This window comes from Eubalaena glacialis, chromosome 13 (genome assembly GCF_028564815.1).
Source record: "Eubalaena glacialis isolate mEubGla1 chromosome 13, mEubGla1.1.hap2.+ XY, whole genome shotgun sequence".
NCBI lineage: Eukaryota > Metazoa > Chordata > Mammalia > Artiodactyla > Balaenidae > Eubalaena > Eubalaena glacialis.
In genome coordinates this window covers 3893249-3920949 of record NC_083728.1, presented here as the reverse complement: position 1 = coordinate 3920949, position 27701 = coordinate 3893249, and the positions used below count along the sequence as shown (strand labels likewise).

Genomic DNA, 27701 nt, shown 5'->3' with positions numbered 1-27701 from the left:
ATGAAGGACTTTCAAAGAATCAACTTTTGGTTTTATTTATTTTGTTTACTATTCTTTTAAAAAAAATCTCTAATATCTATTATTTCCTTCCTTCTGACAGCTTTGGGTGTAGTTTGCTCTTTTTCTAGTTCTTTAAAGTTATAAATTAGGTTATTGATTTGAGATCTTTCTTCATTTTTAATGTATATAAATGTACAGCTATAAATTTCTCTGAGCACTGCTTTGAGTATGTTGCATTTTCATTTGTCCCCAAGTATTTTCTAATTTCCTTTGTGATTTCTTCTTTGACCCATTGGTTAAGAATGTATTTTCACTGGAGAGTTTTACATACGGAGTCAGAAGCATGGTATGATTTATGATTTAGCAAGAACATATTGGCTGCTAAGTGCGTAACGGGTTGTAAAAAGGCAAGTGTGAGTGCTGGAAAGCGATTTAGGAGGCTGTTGAAATCGTCTCTGTGAGAAATGATGTTGACACTGTCACAGGTAGTGACGGTGGAAGTGACAGAAAGTATCTGTGAGAAATGATGTTGACTCTGTCACAGGTAGTGACGGTGGACGTGACAGAAAGTCTATCTATGTAGAACGTGTTTTGGCAGTACAATCTGCAGGACTTGTTGATCGATTAACCGGCCAAAAGAAACGGAGCAATCAGGAATTACTTCTAGGTTTTGGCTTGAATAGTTGGGTGGATAAAAGTGACATTTACTGAGATGGAAGGACAGGTTTATTTTTACTTTTCTCTGGTGGTGAGAGAGACTGCTGCTGAGAGAGAAATTGAGTTGTTTGGAGACTTGAGATGTTTATTAAAACTATCAATAAAGCAGTGTATATGACATTCTAATGTCCAAAGTAAAGGTCAGCATGTTTCTACATTTGGAAGTCATCAATACAAAGATGAAATTACCTAAGGAGAAGGTATAGATTGAAGTGATAGACTAGGAATGAACCCGCTATTAAGAGGTAACAGGGAAGCCAGGAATGAGCCAAGAAAGAGTGGAAAATATGTGCCAGCCAAGGGGGTTTTTAACTGTGGAATGGCACTGAGAAGCTGCGTGAGAAGTACACAGAGATAAGATTTGGTAAAATAACTGGTGATTTTGATAAAAGCTGTCTCAGTGAAATTGTAGGGACAGAAGCTGGACTGAGGGGAGGTAGGTAAGGGGCAAATAAGAAGTGTGTAAGTTGAGATAGTAACTCACGAAAATTCTTTTGATACGTTCTGTGTAAGGGTGAGTAGAGAATTACATAGGGAGGGCAGCAGTTAAGAGGAACTTGTTGTCAAAGTCCTTTTTAAAATAAAAATAAAAATAAAAATAAGTGTGGGCCATACACACCAGTAGAGAGAAGTCAGACAGCAGGATTCAGAGCACTAGCAGGGGGATGAGACTGTCCTGAAATAATGAGGCTGTTCTGCTGTTGGAACACGTGAGAAATCAGGAATGCCAGTACTGATGCAGGTAACATGTTAGATTTTAGGGAGAAGAGATGAGGAAAGTATGAGGTAAGGCCATCCCCTAAAAGGTAAAGAATTAAGGAAAGAGGTACTGATATACAGTAATACTCTGGAAATGCGGTGAAGGCAGTTGAACAGGGCAGAATAAGGATTACTGAGCAATGCTGTGTAGCCACTTGAAATATGTAGTCATAAATTTAAACCTTGATTATACTTCTCAAGTGATGTTCCGGTTGTGGAATGAGGGGTATGAACTAGTGGATAAAGTTGAGGAGAGGCGAGAGGGCAACAGACTATTATTTTGGACTAAGGCCTCTAGAATCGGTAAGGAAAGAAGGAAGGACAAGAAGGGTAACTAACAAACAGGCATAGCAAAAGAGTGGTGGAGTAAACAGCCTGGGACTACTCTAGAAAGCAGGCTGGGGTGATGATGTTTGAAGTTGAGATTCAGGGCACAACTATGGTCCATGACAAGGTCACAGCAGAACGGTTTAAAGAGCTGGGAGGAAGGAGGAACCTGGGTTGGATTACACATACAGCACAGTATGGGAATTAGTATAATGTATTATTTAGGAGTCTTGGAAGTCTGGCCAAGGATGAGGCAAACAAGGATGTGTGTCACGATGGGATTGATTCTAAAGAAGTCTCACAGGGCAACATGGAGTTTCAACTCCTGAGTAGTAGTTAATATTACAGCAGACCTGTCACTGTTTCTTGACATAGAATCCCTGCTACCCTATATCAATCAATCAGTAAATCTTAGCTGATGCTAGCAATGGGCTAAAGCTAAGATGTGAAGGGTTTTCCTTTGCTTATCTAGACTAAGCAGCCTTTACCACTGTATAGAAATACCAGTAATATCCAAATACTCTGCTACCATGAAGCAGGTAAGTGCGACAGTGAGTGAGGCTGCGTGGTGTTGTTATACTTCAGATGTCTGATTGATTGGAGGATATTTTGCTTGATCCAATGTTCATAAAACAGGAAAACAATTTATAAAGTAAAATAATTGTATAAAATCCCAGTGACAGCATTTATTTCAACTTTATTATACAATTAAAGCAAATAAATGTATATTCATTTTTATACATTAATCTAGCAAAATATTATTACAGTGAACACTAGGGCTTAAAAAGTACTTGTCAAAACAGCCTGCTATGCGTTAATACCATTTTAATTCTAGATAGACATGTTAACTATTTTAGGCTAGTTAGTGCCTTCTAATACAATGGAGCCATAACTGAATAAATATACTCTCCAACAGTGTGCTGAAAGTACTGATTTACACTCGGGGGAGGAGTCTGATTTAAAATGCTTCCCTTTCTATGCATCACTAAATTTTTATTACTTGTATATTCTGAACTAGTAAATTTTAATAATACTTTGTATTTATTTAGTTCAAACTTTTTAAAAATATATTTTATATGATAAATTTTAGTTTATTAAAGAAATAACTAGTTTATGAGTATAGTTAACTTGGCAATATTTGTCTCATGCAAATATTACTATAAAAACAAGCCAATTTCTTTTACTGATTGATTGGTTTCCCAAAGCTTTCTTAAAAAAAGAGTAGTATTGTACAGACAAAAGTCTTTGGGTCTCAAGAGTCATGTTATATAATGACTGTAGGTTCTTTCTCATCCATTAGAGGACATTTCTTTGAATTTAGAGGTTCCTACAGAGGTACTCTTGCCTGGGTGACATGTATTTTCTTTGTAGAGCTACTCTGGTATTCCTCAGCTATACAAAGGAATAACTGGATAAAACTTGTTGATAACAACTAGACATCACACATTGTTTCTTTCATGAGCCATGAATAATGACATCAATCCTCTGCGTACATTAAGAAGCTCCTCTTCTTGCTATGGCCAAGAAAAAAAGAAAATCACACTTTGGTAGTTTTACAGTGAAACTTTAAAATCTAATAAAATAGAAAAAAAATCAAGATATTAGATATTATGAATAAAGTTATTATGTATCAGTGTTCATTCTGTCCAGTTCCCCAGGGTCTGTTCGTAGATATCTACAGAATTATGTGCTTATTACTGATATTTTAGATATATTTAGATGAATTTAGATGATCAGTTAAGAGAAGACCTCATCTTTTAAACCCCAAATCAGTGAAATTTATTTTTTACTTTCTTCCTTTAAATATTAAATCTATAGTCTGGAGAAGAACTTCAGCAAGAATCAGTCTAGTTAGTTAGCTTATGTGCTTTAAGCTGAACTGGCTGAGCCACACATCCTGATCCTCTGCTATATATCAGCATTCTGGTTCTATTAAAATTTAATAAACGTGTATTAAAATATCCTGTATCAAAGATTAGTACTAAAATACACACAGAAATGCCTCCATCTTTGAGAAAACACCAAAGGCATGTTCACTTGGAGAAGTACCTTTAGACAACTTCCCCCCTCCCCAACCCCTGATTGCAGTTGCTGGTCTACTAGACCTTTGGAAAGCCAGCTACTTTTATCCCCAAATCTAAGTAAATGAAGTTTTGTCCAAGTAGACAATACTTCTGTCTGGGTAGCTCTGCCTGACACAGGACTTAAGACACATCAGGACTGCTGCAGTGCATCGTGCTTAGATACATACAAAGAAATCATTCTTCTAGCTTATTTTTAAATTTCTAAATCCATCTTTTCTTCCTTAGGAGAGGGACTCATTATTTAAATCACCCCTATTTTTCTACTGTAAATTTGCTCCCATTTTAATTTTAAAAACTTAAAGAACTAAAAGAACCCCAGTGGGGCTAAAAAACTGGCTTCTCTCAATCCAAAAAGAAAGAAGAAAAACCTGTGGAAGAATTTCCCATTTAAATATATAAAAGCATGACTGATCATTCCATTTGAAAAACCCAAACTAGATAGCTGATTTACCATTTCCTTAAGAAGTCTGTCTTGCAGCATTTTCATGTTTTCTTTCATCAAACACATCTGTGAATAAATAATTTCCCCCCATGAAATTTACTATAAAATTTTCACAGCAAAAAGACAAGTTAGACTAATATTGAGAGAGATTATATATAAAAATATAAAATTTATACCTCAGATGTAAAAATAGTTTCTTCATAATCAGTGTTGTAGAAGACATTCTTTTCCAATGAAGCTTTTAAAAGGTGAAGTCTAACAAATAAAATAATGAAAGTTACCTTTGTATTTTAATTAAATTAAATTGCTATAATATAGTATATATAATTTTAATTTTAAACTATTATAATAAAAAAATCTAATGTTATAGATTCTAATCATTAAGAATGTCATACTAACCTCTGCTGTTCACTTTTTTGATAGGCACTGAACTTCTGAAACACCTTTTCCCAAAAGCCCTAAATTTCAAAATACAAAACTAGTTATAGTATAATTATGACTAAAAATTAAAACTTAGCAGAATTTACTGTATTTATATGACTCCTAATTTAAAAAACAACTTGGCTATATGCTAAGAATATTGCAGATGTCATATACTCTTTCAGATAAAAAAAAAATTGAAAGCAAACTCTTTCAGACTTTCTCCTTTATTATCAAAGGTATTCATCATAAACTTTATATATATATTTACTGAAGTATAGTTGATTTACAGTGTTTCAGATGTACAGCAAAGTGATTCAGTTATACATACATATATATATTCTTTTTCAGATTCTTTTCCATTACAGGTTATTACAAGATATTGAATATAGTTCCCTGTGCTATATAGTAGGTCTTTGTTGTTAATCCATTTTATATATAGTAGTGTGTATCTGTTAATCCCAAATTCCCAATTTATCCCTCCCCCACATCATAAACTTAAGTCTGTATTTTTAGTGTATGTATATGAAACTAACTAAAAATCTAAGATAAAACTAAATTATGTTCTAAAAAACAAAAACCTTTATGGTGTGGTCTAAAAGCAGAAGGTTAACAGAAGTTTTCCTGAGTGTAGCTCTTTAAAAATGAGGTTTTAAAATTATTTTTAAACTCTTAAAAGCACAAACCACAAATTCCTTCTCCAAATCTTTTAAAGACTGTGAATCTTTTTCAAAATTCTCCAGCTCCTCTATGATGATGAATTGGAATTTGTCAAGTTTTTTGATCCTATTAAAGAAACAAAATGAGATTATTTTTTTTAAATGATAGCACTTACTTATAGCACAGCACTTAGGATATTTCAGAAGGGATTTTTAGCACAGACCTATACTCCTGAATCTGATGGTTCATTGTTTTTACATGTTGTTGAGCCGTTTTCCAAGACTGCTTAGTAAAATAATCCATCATTTTGTGGCGGATCTGAAAAATACTCAATGTTAACTCGAAAAATCTTTACAAAATAATAATCTAACCAAGACTATATTAAGGCCAAAGCCTTTTCCATGAAATATAAATGCCTAAGAAGAACTTAGAAAAGTGAAAAATTAAAAACTCAGTGATCTCAACTGAAGTGTTAATAAATAAGCTCAGTCAGAGCAGGGCCTAGTTCCACCAGGAAGGCTCTGACTGAGGGTTGGAATTGGTAATTATTTTCATAAGTACATGACATTCTACATTTACAAAAATGCTAGTGATTATAATTCTCTTCAGGAACACAGCATAAGAGTCACACTCAAAGTTATTTATTACCACTTTTCATAAAAACATATATTCGCAGCTAGTCACAGATGTGTAACAGAATATATGAATCAGGGCTTCTCTGTTTAGATGAGATTGACCTTGGATAAATCAAATCAAAACAAAAGAAATGTACAGAATCTTAAATAATTTCAGATTTTACCCATGAAGAGATGAAAAAGGCAAAGAGGAGATAGGCCTGATAACCTGTGCAGAAAAATATCTTCTCTTAACAGGAGGGCAAAAAGAGCTGTCTACTCTAAATATAGGCATGTGAGAAAAAGAGACAGGTGGAGAAAACAATAATAATGAAAACTTATTTTATAAAGTGTTTTTGTAAACATCACCTCGTTGGAACCTCAGTAACTAAGGATATGTAAGTATAGAACTGGTGAAACAAAGTGAAATGGATTTCTCTGACTGAGGTTGCTCATCCTCTATACTTTAATATAGTACCCTCACAAGCAGTCACTGCTATGGAGATTAAAGAATGTATTAAAAAGACTAGGCATGAAAAGAAAATCGTTCAGAAAAAAAAAGAAAAATCACAGAAGACTCAAAATGTTAAACTGAAAAGGAAAATAGGACAAAGAGACAGAACCCATAGAAAAAGAAAGAATACAAGTAATGCACAGATCTTAGAAAAGGAACTGGGCTCATGAGATGATAAGGCTTTTCACCTAGGAATCATTCCAATTTTTCACCAGTACATGAGGAAAGGTGAGTTCATGAAGAAGTGTTTTGTTGCCAAAGGGTCAAACTGACAGTCTAGTAGAAAGTGTGGCATATTGTCATGTTATTGGGTGTAAATATAAATCATAAAGAATGACAACTCACATGAACTTTCCTCCTAAATTCTGTATTGAGCTCCTCACACATCGTCCCTACACCTGAAATTTCAGTTTCCCAGTTCTCCCCAGGAATAGAAAAGTCATTTGTTGATAATGGAGATATACTTTCAGACACTGAAAAATGAAGACAATCAGCCAAAATTAAGATATGCATTGTTACAAATTTAGCATTATTTGTCATGAGGCTGAGAACAAATCTATCTTATTTTTAGATTCTATATGTAATCTAAGGATTATAAAATCAAAGACAGACTACTATATTTTTCATTTAAAATATTATTTTGACTTATTAAAAAAACCTTCTAGCATGGGAATTAAGGCAGAAACAGTAACATTAAAATGGAACATACTTGGACTGATTTTTTTTAAAAAACTAGTTCTTAACTGCTTCTACATTATTAACCCAAGTATTCAGTGACACACTCATCTATCAGTAAATTCATACTCTAGTAAGACTTGTCTGTGGTAATCAGTGATAGAATGATGAGGGAGATTTATGAGTAAAAAGACCCTTACTATAACATTATTCAGGTAATGAACTTTGTGATAAAGCATTATCCTTCTTGGATTTATCCAAAGTTATCTTTACAAAGGAATTTGTTTTGTGAATAGAACCACTCAAGATCTAAGAAACCATTTTCAAAAATAAATGCATTTTGACTTAGGCATTTGCTCTACCTACCTTTGCAAGTGTGATGATCTGCACCTTCTCCTTTAGACAGTTTCTTGGGAAGCAAGTTTGCTCTTTCTTCTTCTTCTTCTTCTTCCAATTCTGCTTCACCAGGATTACTTAGATTGTCTTCTATGTACATTCGTTTGCGACTAAGATGTTGTGTAGGGCCTTAGGAACAGTTAAAAAGTAACAGTGCTACAATCTTAATTACAAATACCTAATATATACTTGCTTTTATAAAAAAGGCCTTTGTTTCCATTATCTGTATAGTTTTAGGTAACTGTGCATTAAATTCTCTCTATTGTACTTACTTTCATTTTAACATTAACTAAATTGACTTAAAATATATAATTTCCTCAGATGAAATTTCACAGTAGTATTTTGGTGATTAACATATGTTTTTTAAAAAGCAAGTCTTTGACTACAAACCTGATACATGAGTGGAGTCATCGGACATGCCACACCATATTTTCTCTCTTCCTTCACTAGACATGGATAATGGAGATGCTGAATGACTTTCCTAAAGTATGTATCAGAAATAGGAAAAAAATTCTGTAATTACTCTTGGATTCACCTTTGACCATCTTTCTCAAACCCTAAAGACAGTAAATTGCAAATGCTATCAATTCTTTTTTTTTCAGATTGTTTTGTTTCTATACCTTTTTTATGTCTCACACTACAATGCATTTACCTAAATTCTTTTTATTTATTTTTTTCCTTCCCCCGCCCCCCCCTACCTAAATTCTTATGTTAACCTCAATCTTAAATTACAGCAATAGTTTTGAGCTGGCTTTTTTAAACTACTCCTACTTTTCAGTTCTTCCTTATTAGGATTTTGATTTCTTTATTTGAGTCAGGAAATGGGAAGCCATAGAAAAGAAAAGTCTAAGCTACTTCTTTCAAGCTATATCTTTAAGCCATATCTTTGTCCTCTAACCTTATGTCTTACTGTTTCAATACACAAGTTTGTTACAGTCAAATTAGTCTTTTTCCTGTTTTATGAAAATGCATGTCCACTTCCGGTGGCCCTTCTGTACTTAGGTCACTGCTACTTCTCCAGTCAGTCTGTATATACCAACCTATCCACTTAGGTCCAGGTCAAAACCCAGCCCACTCCAAGCTGTAAAATTCTATCTTAACATTCTGTATTTTATAGGTTATTAAAATATTTTTGTTGATGGATTGGTAGACTTCTGTAGTGGAAAAAAAGCTCACCCAAATTCCTGTATGATCATGAAACCAGAAAGTCCTAATTATAAATATGTCAGTGGTTTAGCAGTGATAGCCTATTTAAGACCATCTCATTTTAAAAATTTCAACTTTTTTTCTATGATCAAACCATCCTACATATGTTAAACATCACATTTTCAGATAATAACCGTTGAAAAATACTAAATTATAATAACTATTACTAAAGGCCCGTAATCTGATTCTTACAAGAACCAACTTAGTTTAAGGAAAGCTTGATGGATACACTACCATATATACCCCTCTTTTGCTTCAAATATGATTTTCATATTTGGAGGTTCAATTTCCATAAATTTTTTCTGACCTATAACTGCTTACATCTGAATAGCTGTTGCAATTTTTGTATTTCCTGTATAAGTACACTCCTCCCTCAGTATCTGCGGGGTGGATTTGGTTCCAGGACCCCTTACAAATATCGAAATCCACTGATGCTACCGTCCCATATATAAAATATTGATCCACAGTTGGTTGAATCCACAGATGTGAAACCGATGGATATGGAGGGCCAACTGTACCACAGAATTTATATTGTTTCTATTCACAATAGTATTATTCTTAACTGGGCTATGAATGAACAAGACACACAGAAACCCAAAGGAAGTTAAGAAAACTAAAGTAAGAAAAACACAACAACATTAAACCAAACTACTTAAATTTTGAGGGAGTAACTCATTCACTACTAAAACTCAACACCCATTCATAACTGAAAAAAAGGCACTTAAACAATTAGAACATTAATCTGATAACAAATATCTACCAAAAACTATTGATAAGCATGCATGCTAGCATGGTATCTATTTAGCACTGCTCTACAGGTCATAGTAACCTTAAAAATGAAAAGACCATGCAGTATAAGGACTGGAAGAGAAAATGCAAAAATTACCATAAAAAACAGTTTATGATTATCTATATTCAAAATACAAGAGAATCTAGGCAGGCGATTATGAGAGAATTTGCCAAGGGTGTGGGGACATATAAAAATCAATAGTGTTTCTACACAAAAGCAAAAAGTTAAAAATCCAGAAAACAATTGTTTTAAAGTTTTTTTTTTTACATACAGTAAAGAAAAAGGCCCATTAAAACACTGCAGAAGTACAACTTTCTTTGTGGAAGATCTGACACAACTTTGTTGGAAATAAGACCAAAAAGTAGAGAGAAAAATGAAATATGTCGATGAGAAATCTCAGTAACGATACTGGGAAATGGCAATTCTTCCCTTAGACAAGCTAATTCTAAGTTTTATCGGACAACTATAGGGCCAAGAGAATTTAGAAGCAGAATGAGATGAGGGTGAGGATGGGGGTGGTGAAACCCCTGTAAGCATAAAACTACACTAATTGAAGCAATGTTGTATTAGCTCGAAGATAGACAGGCACTGTTCTATATTCTACTGGCCAAACAGCTGACCCATGTGGTTGCCAAGGCTGTGACCAAACTGGCATCACAAATGATGGAGAAAGGAGGGGTATCCAATGCATGATGTTGCACTAATTCACTATCCATATGCAAAGAGGAAGCCTAGGAAGATGGAAAACCTCAAAGTTAAAACTAACATCTGTACAAGAAAGGAAAATATTTTTATGACAATAACTGAGGGAAGGATTTCTTGAAGAACAAAAGATTGGTAAATTTCATTACATCATATTTTGATTTAACTAAGTGAAAAGACAGCTACATACTAGAAAAAGAATGTCTGCATTGTATATAACCAATAAAGAATTAATCTCCAGAATATAGTAAGAACTCCTACAAATTTATAGGAAAAATCAAACTATGCAATTTAAAAATTAGAAAAAGCAGACAGTTTACAAAGTGGCCAAAAAATATGAAAATACTCACTGATGCTGCTAATCTGAAAAATGCAAATTAAAGTCAGACGCACTTTACACTCATCAGATGGGCAAAAAACTGTAGAAAAATGGGCACTACCATGTAGCATTGTTGGAGAGTGTAAGCTGGTACAACTAATTTATATAGCAAATTTCCAATACCTAATTAAGAGTCAACAGTAAATGGAAAACACAATGTCTCCTGTAAATGTCCAGCCAATAAATACGTAACAATTAAAATTCCATCTAGCACAGATAGCATCAAAGCAGGTGGGTGGGGATGACCTAGGTGTTGAGATTTGCAAGATGGGATACTAAAGGGAGAAAGGATTCAAGGAAAGGAGGGATGACAGAGCAGTACTGAGAAAGGACCATGGGATGATGGTCTAGTGGGAAATGGTTTTAAATTGTGGTCTGTAGAAATTAAGAGTCTTGCAAAGGTGCTTTTGGGGGGTTATCAGAGAGGGAGGGAGGTGTGTAGGCCACGGTTTAGACCCATCTGCTTTAAACAGCATAACTGCATTTTTATTTTTATGTTTGGCACACTGAAGGTTTCATATAAGATTCTGTTTGGCAATCAGTTCTGTAGCTTTATCACTACTTCGAAATTCTCCAAATTAAGCCATCTATACAGCCCAAGCCAAGGAGGTGAGGTGGGTTTTGTAAACTGGTACCAAGTACAAACAACTTAAAAAAAAAAAAAAGCAGAATTCAAACTACAAACTACTCCTCATAGACATTATATTTTTAGCTACACTCCCTCACTTTGACCCATAATTGATTCCTTTCTCTAATACCTCTTTAAAAGACTTTTGAGCATATGTACATATTTTATTAATAAGAAATGGTACATATAACAATACATGAGCAGCAGAATAAAGACTTTTTCAATATACCGTTACGTTAATACTCATGACATTTAACTACTAAAGTTCCTTTACAAATCTCTAAAGCAAATGCTATAGTTATACTGTTTTCAACTATATTCTTTGTCAGTTTGCTTTGCCAACTTGTGATTTAGTAACTAAAAGGTTACAGACTTCGAGTTATAGTGAAACCGGAAAGAAGTGCCTGTGTTGCAGGAATAAGCCTGTTCCAACCTAGGAAATGTAGTTCTGACATGTAGACAAATAAGTAGTACCTCGTTGGAAGTGATTGTTCCTATCACAGAATTCTTATCAGTACTCTGTACTTCTCATACCACTACACCTTTCTCCTGTATGTATCAGTCTGTTAGTTCACTGAGGCTGTTTTACTTATTGGTAGGTTCCTTCTCTCCCCCAGACCAAACTCAAAACCTTAAATAGACAAGCACTGTATATTTGATTAAGATTAGAGGCAAATGATTTACTCCCTTCAGGTATATCTAATAAAAGAAAAAATATATATACATTTTTTCCTTACCAAAAAGAATGATCGTGGAATTGGTGAGCAACTTTCTCTTGTACGTAGTAAATTCTTCTCACTGTTCTTGGGTGACTTTATTGGACTTCCAACTCCACTGTTTAAGGATTCAGGTGATGAAATTTTTGGACAAGGTGATACTGGTTTTGTTATACAGCCATAATCCTGAGTAAAATCCCTTTCTGTTACTTTCTCTATACCTATATTGCCTCACAAAACACAAACAAAAAGAGATGGCAGGTGTTAATCACTGACGTCTTTAGAAATAGTATTATTAATTTAAATTCTAAAAAATATAGTAATTTATCAAATCCTCACATCTTAGCTGTATTTAGAAAGGATAAATGTTCAATAAATCAAGATAAAATTAAGTGTAAAATATTTTTATAAGACTTTGAAAAATATTAATGGCTCAATTTAAAACAAAATTGTAACTATAAGAACTTTCAAAACATTTTCAACCACCAATATCTATAGTATGGGCTGCACTATAATGATCAACCTAATTATTATCTTGAGTATTTTGACACCAGTACTGATATATATTAAAGTCACAGAATTTTATGGTTAGAAATGGCTTGGGAAATCATCTGGTCTACATCCTTTATATATAGATGAGAAAATTCATGGCTGAAATAAGTCTTAGTATAAATGAATTCTCAGACAGACAGTTTTCAGATCAAATCAGGGCATGTGCATCTGTCTTCTGAATGTGTGCTTATCTGAGATGACAGTGGTCCCAAGCATTATGAAAATACTCTAGAAAAGAACAAAGTAGCTACTTTAGAGGAAATGTACATTAACTGGTGTTGAATGGTCTTGAATTTTAGCTAAAATGACAGACACTTAGAAATGCTTTAAAATATCCATAAAGGGAAATGAAAAAGATACTAAAAGTAGAAACTTATTCTTATAGTTTCTATACTAGAAACATATATACATATGCCAGAGCTCCAAAGAATAAATTTTTTCTTTCCCAATTATTTTTAAATAAAAGCAAAACTTTGTTTATGAAGATAATCCACTACAGGTCCAAAGATTGACCATGATATTCCTTGGAGAATTTTGTCAATGAAATGTAAAAATGAGAAAATAGAAATCCCCATCATTATTTCCCTCTTATTAAATATATTTTGAGCTAAAAACATAAATGTTTATTCAAGCTTTCACATTATAATTTGTAAGTATACATTAAATATTTTCTATATTAAAGCATTTGGTCTTTAACTTCCTAACATGTAAAACTTCAGTGTCATAGTAATATTGTTCCCAAGTCTACTTAGCAAAGACCAAGTTACTAGCATTAACTAGTTTAAAAATGAAGTTTTGACTACTGAAAATCTTAAACATATCCCTCAAAATTAGTCTTCAAATTGTATTTTCACATAATTAGTTATAATAGAAAATTAATGAACATTCAACTAAAAGAAAAAAATGATACTGACATCTCATTACTTCTATAGATGATGGACTCCCAGATAAAGTTACAGGAGATAGATCAAGGCTATTATCTCTTATAGTATCTTTCAGTAGAGATGAGTTTTTCCATTCTTTTGATACATCCTCTTGTGTTTCGGCAGTGAAGGAATTCTGCTGTTTCTTTGGCAGTTTCATGGTTTTGCGTCTGGAATGGATCTTCTCCTCCTAAATGTATTGGTATCTTTCAATTATACTTGAATACAAATAATTTATACTTGGACACATAAAACAATTTAATTAAATTACATTGAATTGTTTATTAAATGCCTTGTATCACTACATACAGGCATAACAGGGGCCTCAGCATGAGTAGTGAAAGACCTTCTAATATACAAGAAAGCATATGACAAATTCACAGGAAAATATTATAGACTATAATAAATATCCTAATAGATACAAATAAAATGCTGTAACGGTTCAAAGAAGATGATTTCCAGTTTAGGGAAACCAGAAGGAGCTCCCCGACTTCATGGTACTCAACATGCTCAGGAGTCTGTAAAAGAAGATGGCAAGGGAACATACTGAGAGTATGGAGGACGACTGATATGATGAGCAAAGGTAGCGAGAAGCACAGGTCTTGTTTGGCACTCACAGGTTATTCTATTTGACTGTTACAGTTCTGTGTATATACTGGGGAAGTGAGAAAATAAGCTTGGAAAGGTATTTTGATGTTTTGAATGTCTATTTGGATATTTTCAGGGTTTTCCTTTGAAGAATGTAAGATGAGAGTTGGCTTGGTAAGATTTACCTATTTGCATAGTAAATTAAAGTAGGAAGCGATAAGAAAATGTGGAGGTAAGTTATGAAGTCCTTAAGTTCTTCCAGGTAAGAGATAACAGGGGGCGATGGAGGTTTAATGATTTAAAATGAGAACAGTGTAATGATCAGAGACCTGCCAGACTCTTTTGAGTTCAAATCTTTTTTTTTTAACCATTTCCTAGCTGTGTGACCTTGGGTAAGTTCCTTCATCTCTCTAGAAGTCAGGGGTGAACACAGGTGGGGCAGGGTATGGAAAGAACCTCAGATCCAATATTTTTGCTTTCATTCAAGAAAAAGATCCACAGCTTCCCAACAGTCTGTAGTTTCTTGAAGCATAATTTTGGAAAGACCAAGTACTTCTCTAATTCAAAGATATTATCTTAAAGTTATAATTTTACTAGAGTCAAACATCTGTTTTGTAACAATAATGCCAACTTATTATAAATTTTAACATTATATTGCCTAAGGATCAATTTTTAGAATTGTTATATAAGTTTTCTCATATGGAAGGTTAAATCTTAAAAAGAAGTGACAAGATAAATCTGACATTCTTACAAAAATATATTCTATATTTAATATTTTAAAAGGCTTTTAGAAACTATTAATCTGAATTGTATCTATTTACCTTTACTAGCACTTTCTCTTTAAAGGAATGTGAAAATTCTTGTTCACTCTCTGATTCTGAATTTGAGAGATCTTTATAATTTTTTTTGGTTTCTGCGGCTCGTCGTGGAAGTCTCGTTCTCCCATCTGGAACTGTCTCATCTACCTTTTTGGTGATGTTTTTGTTGGGTGTCTTTAGGAGAAAAATCCCTGAATATATTAGATCAATATTTTGAGATACAAGCTATTTGCTACAAAATTGGCACTGTGACAAGATCTGTATATTTGTAGGAATAAAAAGATTCCTGATTAATACTTTTAAAATGACTGGATTTTATCTTTCCATTTCAAATATATCTTTATCACCTTTTTATCCTTATCATTAAAGCTCTGTGAGGCCTGATACATATTACGTAACTAAAGTAAGAGAGAAAGGAAACGATATCAAAAATACCTACAACCACAGAATAAAACAGACTTAAAACAAGTCAACATGATTCAAAAAGGCAGAAGGTAGAAGTAAGTGTGCAAAGCTTGGAACAATTATAGAAAACAAGGAACTGATAACAAGGATAAAATTATGAGGGGACAAATGATATTTTTTCATTACAAGGAGAAAAATAATTTTAAAGGGATGTTTGAACACAGACTTCCTGGTTTTACCATTTTAGATCTTGGCTGTCCCCTTTCCAAAGATGGTCCTGCAATTCAAGAAAATAAGGTTAAATTTTTCAAATAGATAGGAACTGACATTAAAAATTGTTAGAATACTTCTGCATATAAGTTAAAATCATAAAAACAATAAGAATATACCTTTAAACTCATTCAAAAATTTAAGTTTCAAGATAAGACTAAACTGACATTGATAAACTTTTACAGTATAGTTTGGTACAACATGAATTACCAATTTCCCTTCTTCTCCTTTATTTTATAGTATACACTTTTAAACATACAAGAGAATATGTAACATACATTATAAAGTTACACCCATGAATCTACCATTCCACTAAGAACCAGATTATGAATAATACTGAATCTACTTTGTGTACTCCCTCTTACACGATCCTCCATATCCCCTCTGCCAAAAGGTCATCACTATCCCAAAATCTGTTTCTTAGTCACCTGCTTTTAAAGTTTTACTTCACAGATATATATCCCTAGACAATATAATGAACTTTATAAAACAGTATCACATTATATGAAATATTCTATGATTTGCTTTATTTTTCACCCATCATTATGTTTCTAAGATTTACCCATATTATTAAGAGTTGCTTCAGTCCCTATTCCCTTTTTTGCATTTCCAGGACAATTTCCACTTTCTAAATATTCACTGAAGCCTAAGAACTGGGCTTATCCCAGCCAAGGAAATAATAATGAATTGGGATTATCCAAGGTCTTCCTGGCAATAAACCAGCTCGTACATATTGGCTCACTGTCATTTAACCATAAAAACAAAACAATTCACTCAGAAGTGTTCTATTTTAAGAGTATTTACTGACTTCAGTATTCTAACCTTTAATAACATCCCATGTCATAAATGTCTTTACTTATACATCTTCCTACTAGACTATAAGGTCCCTGAGAGTATGTGAATCTTATCATGTTTCTCCTTGGCTTATAACACACTGCTTCAAAGTCCACACACTGTGACTAGACCCAGCCACATTTTTCAACATTTTACCACAAGTCTGATCTACATTCCAACTACCCCGATACTGCACTTCCTGAGTACACTATGCTATTTCCTACTGTCTCTTATATATATATATGATAATCCTATTACTTCTCTTCCTCATGTATATGATTGAACTCTCATCTGTTTTCAAGATTCAGCCTCATTTCTAAACACATGCCAAAGTTCATTTCCTATTTCCTCTATTTTTACTTCTTTTTAAGCCATCGTTCCCTCCCCCAACTCCCACAGGTCACTAACAATTATTTTTATCCTGAAAGAAAATAAAAACTGATTCCCTTAAAACAAATATAAATTTAAAAGCTCAGAGTTATGTTACCTTCTTTTAAAAATGGAATATACAAAATCTCTGCGGTTTAGTAAACACTGAAATTTATCTAAGCTATGAAAATGGCCATTATGTCTAGCCAAAAATGCATAACTCAAACTCTTATCCAGCTACTTCAAGAAGCAGAAGACTTATGCTGGGAAAACATTTTGTGAAAGGTTTTGGCAAAAAACTTTCTGCAAGAAAACTGTTTTCCTTTCAATAAATTTTTATTGCATCTATATGAATTCCTAAAAAGCAGGGAGTGGGGTGTTGTCCAAGCTTTGATTTTGTTTACGGTGCTGGGTTCATAAGTACTTAATACATTACTCACAGTAATTAGCTAAATAACTGAATAGTAGGCCATGAGTAGAGAAATGAGAGTGTGTCATGAACCAAAGATTATGATAAACCATATTTTGTGTCCCTAAAGATTCCAATAAAAAAGAAATTTAAATATAACCATATTACCAAAAATAATAAAACAAAAAGAAAAACCGCTGTAGCATTTTGGTGTTATTTACTTTCATACTTTTTTTTCCTATTCAAAAGAGTATGTAATTATAAACACTATCTACATAACAAAAACACATTTATCAACCAACAAAGTATTTCATACAGTCGAAATGGTAAAATCATTTACAGCATTTCTCTAAAAAGTGATTTCTTACTTGATTTCCCACTTTTATGTTTCTTCACATTTTTATTTCTGCTGTAGTCTATTAGCTGTGGTTTTGATTTTGGTTCTCTTAGCCAGCTAATATCGGTCTTGCTGTCATCACATCTGTATTCTGTGTCAGTATCACTAAAGAGATTTTTCTTTTTATGATTAGTTACAGTCTATAAAAACAAAAAAAACACAATCCTTGTAATAGATGAAGGAATCTGGCTTATTATATGTCATACAAAGGAAGTTAAACCAAAAAAATAAAATAAAATAAAAAACCCCACCAAAAACTCAGAAAAACTAACTTCTCATTTTTTTTTTAGCACACTAAATCATCTATCTGGCATTAAGGACCTATCCAATAAAATCACTCAGAAATCCAGATCAGAGATTGAGATTTATATTTTGCTGTCAATGTTGTTGTTAATTAAAAGTTAAATCAAAACAGCTTACTTACGTAGAGACAAAACCTAATACCACTGAAGAGAGTAACTAAGGTTGTCATATTTTCTATTACTAGATGATTACAAATAGCTCAGAGACCATAGGAAAAGTCAAAATAGGAACATGGATAATCTCCAGAGTAAAAAAAAAAAATGATCCAAATATTTTTGTTTTCCAGTTCTGGGATAATCTTTGGCATTGAAAAGTTAGTAAAAGAAATACTGATTTTAATAGACACATTAGGATATTATAACTTACTCTTTTATCTTTTGTTTTGAGAGAAGGTTCAAGTTCATCATGATTCCTTAAACCTAACCTTAAACAAAAATATGCATTAATTTAAATCTTAATTACTTGTTTTCTTAAGGTAGCATGCAACTGGACAGTTAGACCCGGGTTTTCTGCCTTAACTCTTTTACTAAGTCTCTATATAAATGTGGCCAAGTCACTTATTCTCTCTGACCTCAGTTAATCATAAAGTAGCAAGGTTAGATGAAAAGACTAAGTCCTTTCAGCTTACAACTAATGTTAAGTGTACAGAATCTGCAAATTAATTTTAGAAGTAAATGCTAAAATGATAGAATAATAGGAGTAGTTATGACAGCATTTTTATTCTCTCTTTTGATATGTTAAAATGTCAAACTGGGAGGAAATAATTTAAGAAAAAGAACAACTGAGAAAACTGTATTTTAAACTGATCCATCTAATTATAATAAAAATACCTACAATGTTATTGAACTATCCACGCAGGTTTCTCTAGCTGTAGCTTGAAATTCTTGGATCTATATTATGAATAAGCATTAAAAAATTTCTTAGTGTTAAAAGAAGGTAAACAACAATTAAAAGAAATTAACATAAAAATCTTGTTTCTATAACTTCATGTAAGATGTGACAATAAAATTAATCTTACTAAAATGTTTTTATATTTAAGAAGAAAGCTAATAATATAAACTATATTAAAAACAAAATAAGATTAAATCTGTTGCATCAGTAAAGAAAGTGACTTTCTTGTTGCCCCAGTTACTCATTTTTCTCTACTTCAGTCCAAAAGATTTGAAAGAAAACCAAAAATACCTAGGTTGGTACCAAATAAATTTTGAAGAATTTAATAATATATGTTAAAATATTTTAAAGCATATCTATAAGAGGATGGAAATTAGAAAACATGCTCTAATAACTGCATGGTAAATACAAAATAAATACTGAATAACTAAATACAAAATTTAGTATTTTGTACAAAATACAAACTTCTGATTTCTAGCTTACTCCAAGTTTTATAATAGGCTCATCAGCTCCATTCAAATTAAAATTGTAAACATCATTCCTGTAAAAATGAAGAGAAATATTAACTTCATTATACAACAAATAAATTTATTGTCTTCAAATATGAAGAAAACTTTTAAGATTTATGAAAACTTACTTACAATGGGCATTCAGAAGTAACATTAACAAAAGTAGTCTTCAACTGTCTATAACTTTTTTTCTGAACCTTTTCCTAAATACAGAAGAAATTTACATAAAACCATTCAAACTTGTATATTACTTGTCAAACAAATAACAGATGCAACTAAATTTTCATATATTATCTAGTTGTGTTTCTACTAATATAAATTTTACATTTGTGAGTTTCTTTATAAATATCCACACTTTAAAAAATATTGAAGACTTAAGTGTTAACTGAGAACATAATAGAAAGTATTGCAAATCAAATACAAACGATCCTTATATCTTTAATATTTATTGACATTACTGGACATAGGTAAATGACCTCACTGGTATTCTACAAGCTGAATTTAAGTGATTCTAGGATCACAAAACAATCATGCTTCTACTTTTTTCCCCCAGAATCTCATTTGCTTTAAACTGTTAAATAGAAAAATTTCAGGAGAGGCTACGGTTTATGTAAAATCTCATGTGAAAGAGCCAAAATTGTATCAATCAACTAGTATTATTAGGGAAAGATGTGTGTACATTTATTCCTATAGCCCACTGCTCAAAGTATATTCAATCTGATCAAAAAGTAGGCAGAAAAGAAGTTAAATAAAATTTTAACATACTTAAGTGTGTAATTATGTTATTAAAGTAATTTAACTATAATTAAGTACACAAATATCACTGAATGATTGATTACTGATGAGAAATAATTAGAAGTCTAATTTAATATCTGGAAGTTGGAAATATTAAAACTAAAATATTCATTTTAGTTGTGATTCATCTTCAATTTTATTATTTCTTTTGGCTGTTTTATAATAAAATAGTTTACATTATTCCAAAAAGTTTATCCTTCAGTATTTTACTCCTCTAATCACTGATCTGACTTGTCCTTTCCAAAATGATTTTTACCATTGTTTAGATACATTTGCTCAATTCATCTTTTGCATGCCAGTGTTTGCTAAGTATTACTGAAGATCCAAAAATGAGCAGATATTAAAGAAGATACAAATGTGAGCAAAGGTCTTACTTATATAGGATACAAAGATGATTCTAAACAGTTGCATTCTAGTAGAAGACAGAAGAGAGAAAAAAAGAACTGCAATAGTTAATAAAAAGGTACAAAGACATTATCGCACAGATTCAGAATTCTTGCCCATTTGGATTTTGAGTTAGGGCACCTTAGAAAGTTTTCATAAAGAAGGTAGACTCTGAAGCAAGGCTTGCAAGGAGGAATAAAGTTCTGACAAGGAGAAAAGAGGGTGAAAGAACCTGGCGACTCGCATCAAAGTTCTTTCCAAAGGGGGAAGAAAAAGAATAAACACTTAGGAAAGACACTTCAGGGAATCTCAATTTATTATGTTTCAGCTAAATAAGACATGTCTAGGGAACTAATTTTAGGAAATAAGACAGACTTTTAAGAGGTCTAGGGAGCCAGCTTAAGTCTCCACTTAATTCAATAAGGAGGGGAGGAGATATGGGGATATATGTATACGTACAGCTGATTCACTCTGTTATAAACCAGAAACTAACACAACACTGTAAAGCAATTATACTCCAATAAAGATGTTAAAAAAAAAAAAAAAAAAGCAACAGAGACCAAAGAAGGATTCTCAATAAGAGAATGACATGATTGAAGCTGCGTGCTTTGGAAAGTAATAAAGCTAGTATTGAATGTAATGAATGGATTGGCACAGAGAAAATACTAGAGACAAAAAGAATTACATAAAGGATATTATAATAACCCAGGGATTAGAAATTAGAGCTCAAACAAAAAAAATAGGAGTTGGCACAGGCAGGAGAGGGAAGCCTCAAGAGGAACTTACAGAAGGTAAAGCTCAAAACTTGAAATTAACTGGAGATAATTGTGAGGAATAAATCAAAGATAATTGATATTTTAAACCTGGATGAATAATAAATGTTTTTATCAAAAATATGGACTTCAGAATGATCTTATTGTCAAGAGAGATGGGATAAGTTAGGGAAAAAATGGTACTGAATCATGTACCAAAAAGTAAAAATATCACACATGTATGTAAAAGAAGCATTTTCTTTGAAAAGTAGAAACAGAAGTTTAGGGGGCTTTTCTGAGTACTTGCCACTAATCTGGTCAGTTGTTCAATCCATTTTTCAATATGCTGAAAACATTAAATCTACTTCCATCCTACTACTATTCTATTTTACTGTAAAGTCAAATATCATAGAGTTTGACTATACATTTGGTGTAGTTAAATACATGAAACTTACCTTACTGAGCTGTAGATCAGATTTGTTTGAAAAACCACTATAAAAAAGGTTTTGTCAAAATTAAAAAGGCAATTAAATGTCAGTAGAATGTTTTTCATAAAATCCATATTATATAAGGTAAAACATATTTGGATCACTAAGTCTACATTCAATATGCTACAAATAACTGAAATGTGACAGTCCTAGTCTGATATTTTTGCAACTCCACACACAGTAAACAGCAACAATAAAACTTAAGTCTAAGTTGAATCACTCATGCAGCAGGAGGTGCCAGACAATTTAAATGAATGGTTCTGCCATGAGAGTAATTTTTTTGATGCCATATAAAGTCAGAATTAACTTAAACATGAATTAACTACCTGGAAGCCTATAAAGAAACATTTTATAATAAAAGAAAACCTTCAGAAAGATTGCAAACAAGGAATACATATATACAATACAAAATAACTCATTTCAGCTCATTTAAATTTCATATTTTATTAAGCAATATATGTAAATATATTTAGTCTTACTCATCACTAGGCTCAATAAATAACACTTCTAAAATGTTTAAATCCTAAAGATTTATTTCTGAAATGGTATGCTGTATCAATATGGTGCTCTTGATACTTTATAAAATGTAATCAGATACTAGAATGACTAATTTCAATTGTAGTTCCCTTTCTATATAATTTAAACAGATTCTATTTATAAAAGTAAATAAGTACCTGTGTTTTCTAATGGAAAGTTACATTATTTGGACATATGTTTAAAACTAACCTTAAAACTAGGTAAAATAATTTAGTTGTATCTCTCAGAAAAATATTCATTTCTAAATTTAAGGACATACCTGTCAATCAAAGACTCCTTTAATTTTCTTGTAGACTTTATGCCATCCTTTGGTTTGTATCTCTTATTAATTTGGCTTATCAAAGATTCTGCTGCATCACTAAATCCTTTCCCTTTTGACTCTTCTCTCTGAAACAGTTTGTTAGCTACTTAAAAACTCTACCAGTTAACCTTCAAAGGAAAAAAAGGCTGAAAAGAACATTTAAGAAAAAATCTGGTTCTATAAATAACTACAAAGAGAAATAAAAGGGGTCAGAAATTATTTTTTTTAAAAAGAAATTAATAAGTTTGGGCCTTGTTAGGCATTACAACAACTCAGGATAAGTCTTTTAACATATAGAAATGTGCAGAGTGCTTTGCAGCGATTAAAAAAAGTTTCTATCCATGGGGGAAAAAATCATAAAAAACTGAAGGAAAACTGAAGGAAACCAGAAGTTGGTTCTTTGAAAAGATCAATAAAATTGATAAGCCTCTAGCCAAGTTCATTAAGAAAAAATACAGCAATTACTAGTATCAGAAATGAGAGGCTATCACTATGGATCACATGGATAAATCACAAGGATAATAAAAAAAATATTATGAACAACTCTATGCTCATGAATTTGATAACCTAGAGTAAATGGACCAATTCCCTGAAAGATAAATTCTACTAAAACTCACACAGGGAGAAATAAATCATCTGAATAGGCCTAATCTATTAAAGAAATTGAAACAATAATTAATACCTGCCAAAACAGAAAGCAACAGGCCCAGATGGGTTCACTGTTGAGTTTTATCAAACATTTAAGGAAGAATTATACAACTTTTCACAACCTTTCAGAAGACAGAAGCAGAGGGAGTACCTCCTAACTCACTGTATGAAACCAATATATCCTAATACCAAAATCAAAGGAATTACAAGAAAGGAAAGCTGTAGACTAATATTTCTTATAAACAGAGATGCAAAAATCCTCAACAAAAAATTTAGCAAATTGAATACAATAATGTATAAAAAGAATTATGTACCCACAACCAAGTGGAATTAATTCCAGGTATGCAATGTTGATTCAACATCTGAAAATCAACTAATATAATCCAGGCTAAGGAAGAAAAGTCATATGATCATATCAGTAGATGCACAAAAGCATTTGACGAAATCCAATACCCATCCACAATAACAATTCTCAGAAAACTAGGAATGGAGAATATCCTCACCTTGATAAAGAACATCTAAAAAAAAAAACTACAGCTAACATTATAAATTAATGGAGAGAAACTAGATACTCTCCCACTAATATCAGAAACAAGGAAAGGATGTCTGCTCTCACCACTCCTATTTCAACATCATTCTAGAAGTCTTACTAATGCCATAAGACAACAAAAGGAAATACACTACATACATATTGAGAAGGAAGAAATAAAACTCTTTGTTTACAGATGACATCACTGTCTATGTAGAAAACCTCAAAAAATCAACAAAAATATCCTTGGAGCTAAAGAACAATTATAGCACAATTGAAGGATACAAGGTTTATATACAAAAGTCAGTCGCTTTCTTATAAACCAGTAATGAACAACTGGAATGTGAAATTACATTCCACTTATATTAGCACCCCCCAAAATGAGATATTTAGGTATAAATCTAACAAAACATGTACAAGATCTATACGAGGAAAACATGACTGATGAAAAATCAAAGACTATCTAAAAAAACGGAGAACAGATATATGTATATGTAAAACTGAATCACTTTGCTGTACACCTGAAACTAACACATTGTTAATCAACTATACTCCAATATAAAATAAAAATTTTTTTAAATAAATAAATGGAGATATTCCATGTTCGTGTATTTTAAGAAGCTCAATATTGTCAAGATGTCAGTTCTTTCCAACTTGATCTATAAATTCAATGTAATCTCAATCAAAGTCCCAGCAAGTTATTTTGTGGTTATCGACAAAATGATTCTAAAATTTACAAGGAGAAGCAAAAGACCCTGAGTAGCCAACACAATATCAACGGAGAAGAACAAAGTCTGAGGACTGACCCTACTTTAAGACTTACTAAAAAGATATTGAATACAATAATCAATATAGTGTGGTATTGGTGAAGGAACAAATAGAATGGAAAAAACAGAGAGCCCAGAAAGAGGCCCATATAAATACAATTAGCTGATCTTTGACAAAGGAACAAAAGGCAGTACAGTGGAGAAAAGTTAAGTCTTTTCAACAAATGGTGCTGGAACATTAAAAAAAAGAATCTAGACACAGACTTTACACCCTTCATGAAAATTAACTCAAAATGGATAATAGACCTGAATGTAAAGTGCAAGCTATAAAACTCCTAGAAGATGACATAGGAGAAATAGGAGAAACTCTAGGTGACCTTGGGTTTGGAAAACCTTTTTAGGTACTACACCAAAAACACAATCCATAAGAGAAAAAACTGATAAGTAGGACTTCATTAAAATTAAAAATTTCTGCTCTGCAAAAAACACTGTTTAGAGAATGAAAAGACAGACCACAGATTGGGAGAAAATATTTGTAAAATACATACCTGATAAAGAACTTGTATCTAAAATACACAAAGAACTGTTAAAACTCACCAATTAGGAAGCAACCCAATTAAAACTGGGCAAAAGATCTGAAGAGACAACTCACCAAAGAAGATATACAGATGGTAAAGAAAAATACGAAAAGATGCTCAACATCATCTGTCATTAGGGAATTGCAAATTAAAACAATGAGATACCACCAAGCACCTGTAAGAATGGCTAAAATCCAAAATATTGACAATATCAAATACTGGCAAGGATGTAGATCAACAGGAACTCTCTTACTCATTGCTGCTGAAATGCAAAAATGGTACAGCCATTTTTTCCACTTTTGGAAGACAGGCAGTTTCTTACAAAACTAAACATACTCTTACCATATGACCCAGCAATCATGCTCCTTGGTATTTTCCCAACTGAGTTGAAAGTTTATGTCCACACAAAACCTGCACACGAATGTTTATAGAAGCATTATTCGTAACTGTCAAAACATGGAAGCAACCAAGATGTCCTTCAACAGGTAAATGGATAAACAAATCTTGGTATGTCCATACAATGGATTCAGCATTTAAAAAAAAAAAAAAAAGAGCTATCAAACCATGAAAACACATGGAGGAACATTTAATGCATATTGCTAAGTGAAAGAAACTAATCTGAAAAGATGACATACTATATGATTCCAACTCTATGGCATTCTGGAAAAGGCAAAATTATGGAGACAGTAAAAAGATCAGTGATTGCCTGGAGTTTGGCGGGGGAGGGAGGAAACAAGGGAGGGATGGAGCACAGGGGAATTTTAGGGCAGTGAAACTATTATGCATGATACTCTAAGGGTCAATATCTGTTGTTATACATCTGTCAAAAAAACATGGAATACACAACGCAAAGAGTGAACAATAATGTAAACTATGGACTTGAGTTAATAATGTTTCAATACTGGCTCATCATTTGTAACAAATCTACTAGCGTAAGACGTTAATGATAGGGGAAACTGGGGTGGAGTGAAGGGGTATATGGGAACTCTCTGTATAGCTGTATACCTGAAACTGCTCTAAAAAATTCTATTAATTTTTTTAATGGAAAGACTACAAAGTAGGAATATTATCTGCATAATTTTAGATTATCTGGTTAAAAGAAAACTTGAACAACACTCTTAAAGATATGAGTTCTCTTGCTTTTAGTTTTACTTTTTTTCTGGGCATCATGCATATGGGTTTTTAAAATTATGGTAAAATATAATATAAACATAACATGACATAAAATTTATTATTTTAACCATTTTTAAGTTCATATGTTTTTATATATAATAGATAATAAGTTATTACTTACTATCCCTTCTTGAGATTACCTGAAGACAGGGTATACCTGCCTTGATAAAAATGTAGCAAAAACAAACCTCCCCTAAAACAGTGTATAATAATATAATATTATTAAGAACTCTGACATAATTGGAGCCAATGTGGGAAATCTGTACCACTGAACTACAGAGGTTCTATTTCTCTGGGTTTATCCAGTGAACAGAAAGTCATGATCAGACAGATGACTACCTTAGAGGAGAGTCACCCATGAATGAGAGTGGCAGGAAATGCTGCACAGTAATAAAGAGAGTGACACTATGAAAGAGCAAAGAGAACTTCTGAAAACGGGAAGTTGATTTAAAAAAAAAAAAAAAAAAAAGCACAGCTTAGAAAAGATCAAGTTTCTGTGCTCCCAGGAAAAAAATGACTAGATCAGAAAAATTCTGTGGAATGATTCTAAATTCCAAAGAAAACAGTTTAAAATTAAAATTGAAGGACAGATCAGCATTCAGACAAAAAGAAACTTACTTCCACTGGGTCTGAAGGAACTAAATAGCAGCTGAGACTAGAAAGAAGAGAGAATAGCGTACTGAGAATCAAGAAGAAAGTGACCCAAAAGGATTTGGTTAAAATAGAAAGTAGCCAAATGAGGCAGAAAAAGGGAATTGCAGGTTAAAAACAAAATAAAGAGTAGCCTGGTCAAGACAAATGAAATAATATCTAATTATATACAACAACTGCAAAATTAGCTATTAAATATTTCACTTGCACACTAAGATGCTCCAATATATGAACATTTTACACTGACTCTAGAAATTTGGCCACCCAGGTATTAGTAATACTCTGGAAGATAAATGAAGGCCTGTACAACCTGGATCTTTTAAGGCATAGTGAAAAAGTGATTGCATTACTGGCAGTGGAAATGTATTCTGATCAGAAAATTTTCTTAATCTGCATCTTGGTAGCAATGACCAAAGAAAAGGTTTATAACTTTAACTGCTACAAAAAGTAAACTTTCAGTCTCAAAGTATGGTGCAAACTAGCTAAAACTCTCCTGGAGATTTTCTACAGATGATTAATTTGAAGAAGTGGAGTCTCCAATGAGGACAAGCAACATTTACAACGGAAGATAAGTCTCCTCCACCCCACTTCCATACTTTCTTGAAAAACCTCGTCAAACTTTAAGGCAATAATCCAAGAAATGTTTCAGATGCTACTATGCGCAAAGCTGTGCTAGGCCATGCAGGAAAACAAATGTTGAATAAAACATAGTCTTTACACTCTAATAGGTTAAAACAGGGGGAAAGAACACACAAAATAACCATTTATTAAAAAAGAAAGATAAGCACCATAAGAGAGGCA

General features: G+C 32.4%; 1 protein-coding gene across 1 annotated transcript in view; it reads right to left on the bottom strand.

The window, feature by feature from the left end:
• Positions 1-2978: 2978 nt before the first annotated feature.
• SYCP2 (synaptonemal complex protein 2) overlaps positions 2979-27701 on the bottom strand; it is a 57119-nt gene continuing 32396 nt past the window's right edge. The window contains 22 exon segments of the mRNA XM_061208684.1: positions 2979-3317; positions 4339-4395; positions 4506-4584; positions 4729-4787; positions 5436-5535; positions 5633-5727; positions 6883-7010; positions 7579-7737; positions 7999-8089; positions 9058-9166; positions 9328-9386; positions 12045-12250; positions 13496-13694; positions 14914-15084; positions 15555-15592; positions 17566-17734; positions 18264-18321; positions 18732-18787; positions 19272-19329; positions 19430-19500; positions 21684-21720; positions 22513-22640. Of these exon segments, the coding sequence (XP_061064667.1) occupies positions 3243-3317; positions 4339-4395; positions 4506-4584; positions 4729-4787; positions 5436-5535; positions 5633-5727; positions 6883-7010; positions 7579-7737; positions 7999-8089; positions 9058-9166; positions 9328-9386; positions 12045-12250; positions 13496-13694; positions 14914-15084; positions 15555-15592; positions 17566-17734; positions 18264-18321; positions 18732-18787; positions 19272-19329; positions 19430-19500; positions 21684-21720; positions 22513-22640 (2202 nt within the window). The 3' untranslated portion in view covers positions 2979-3242.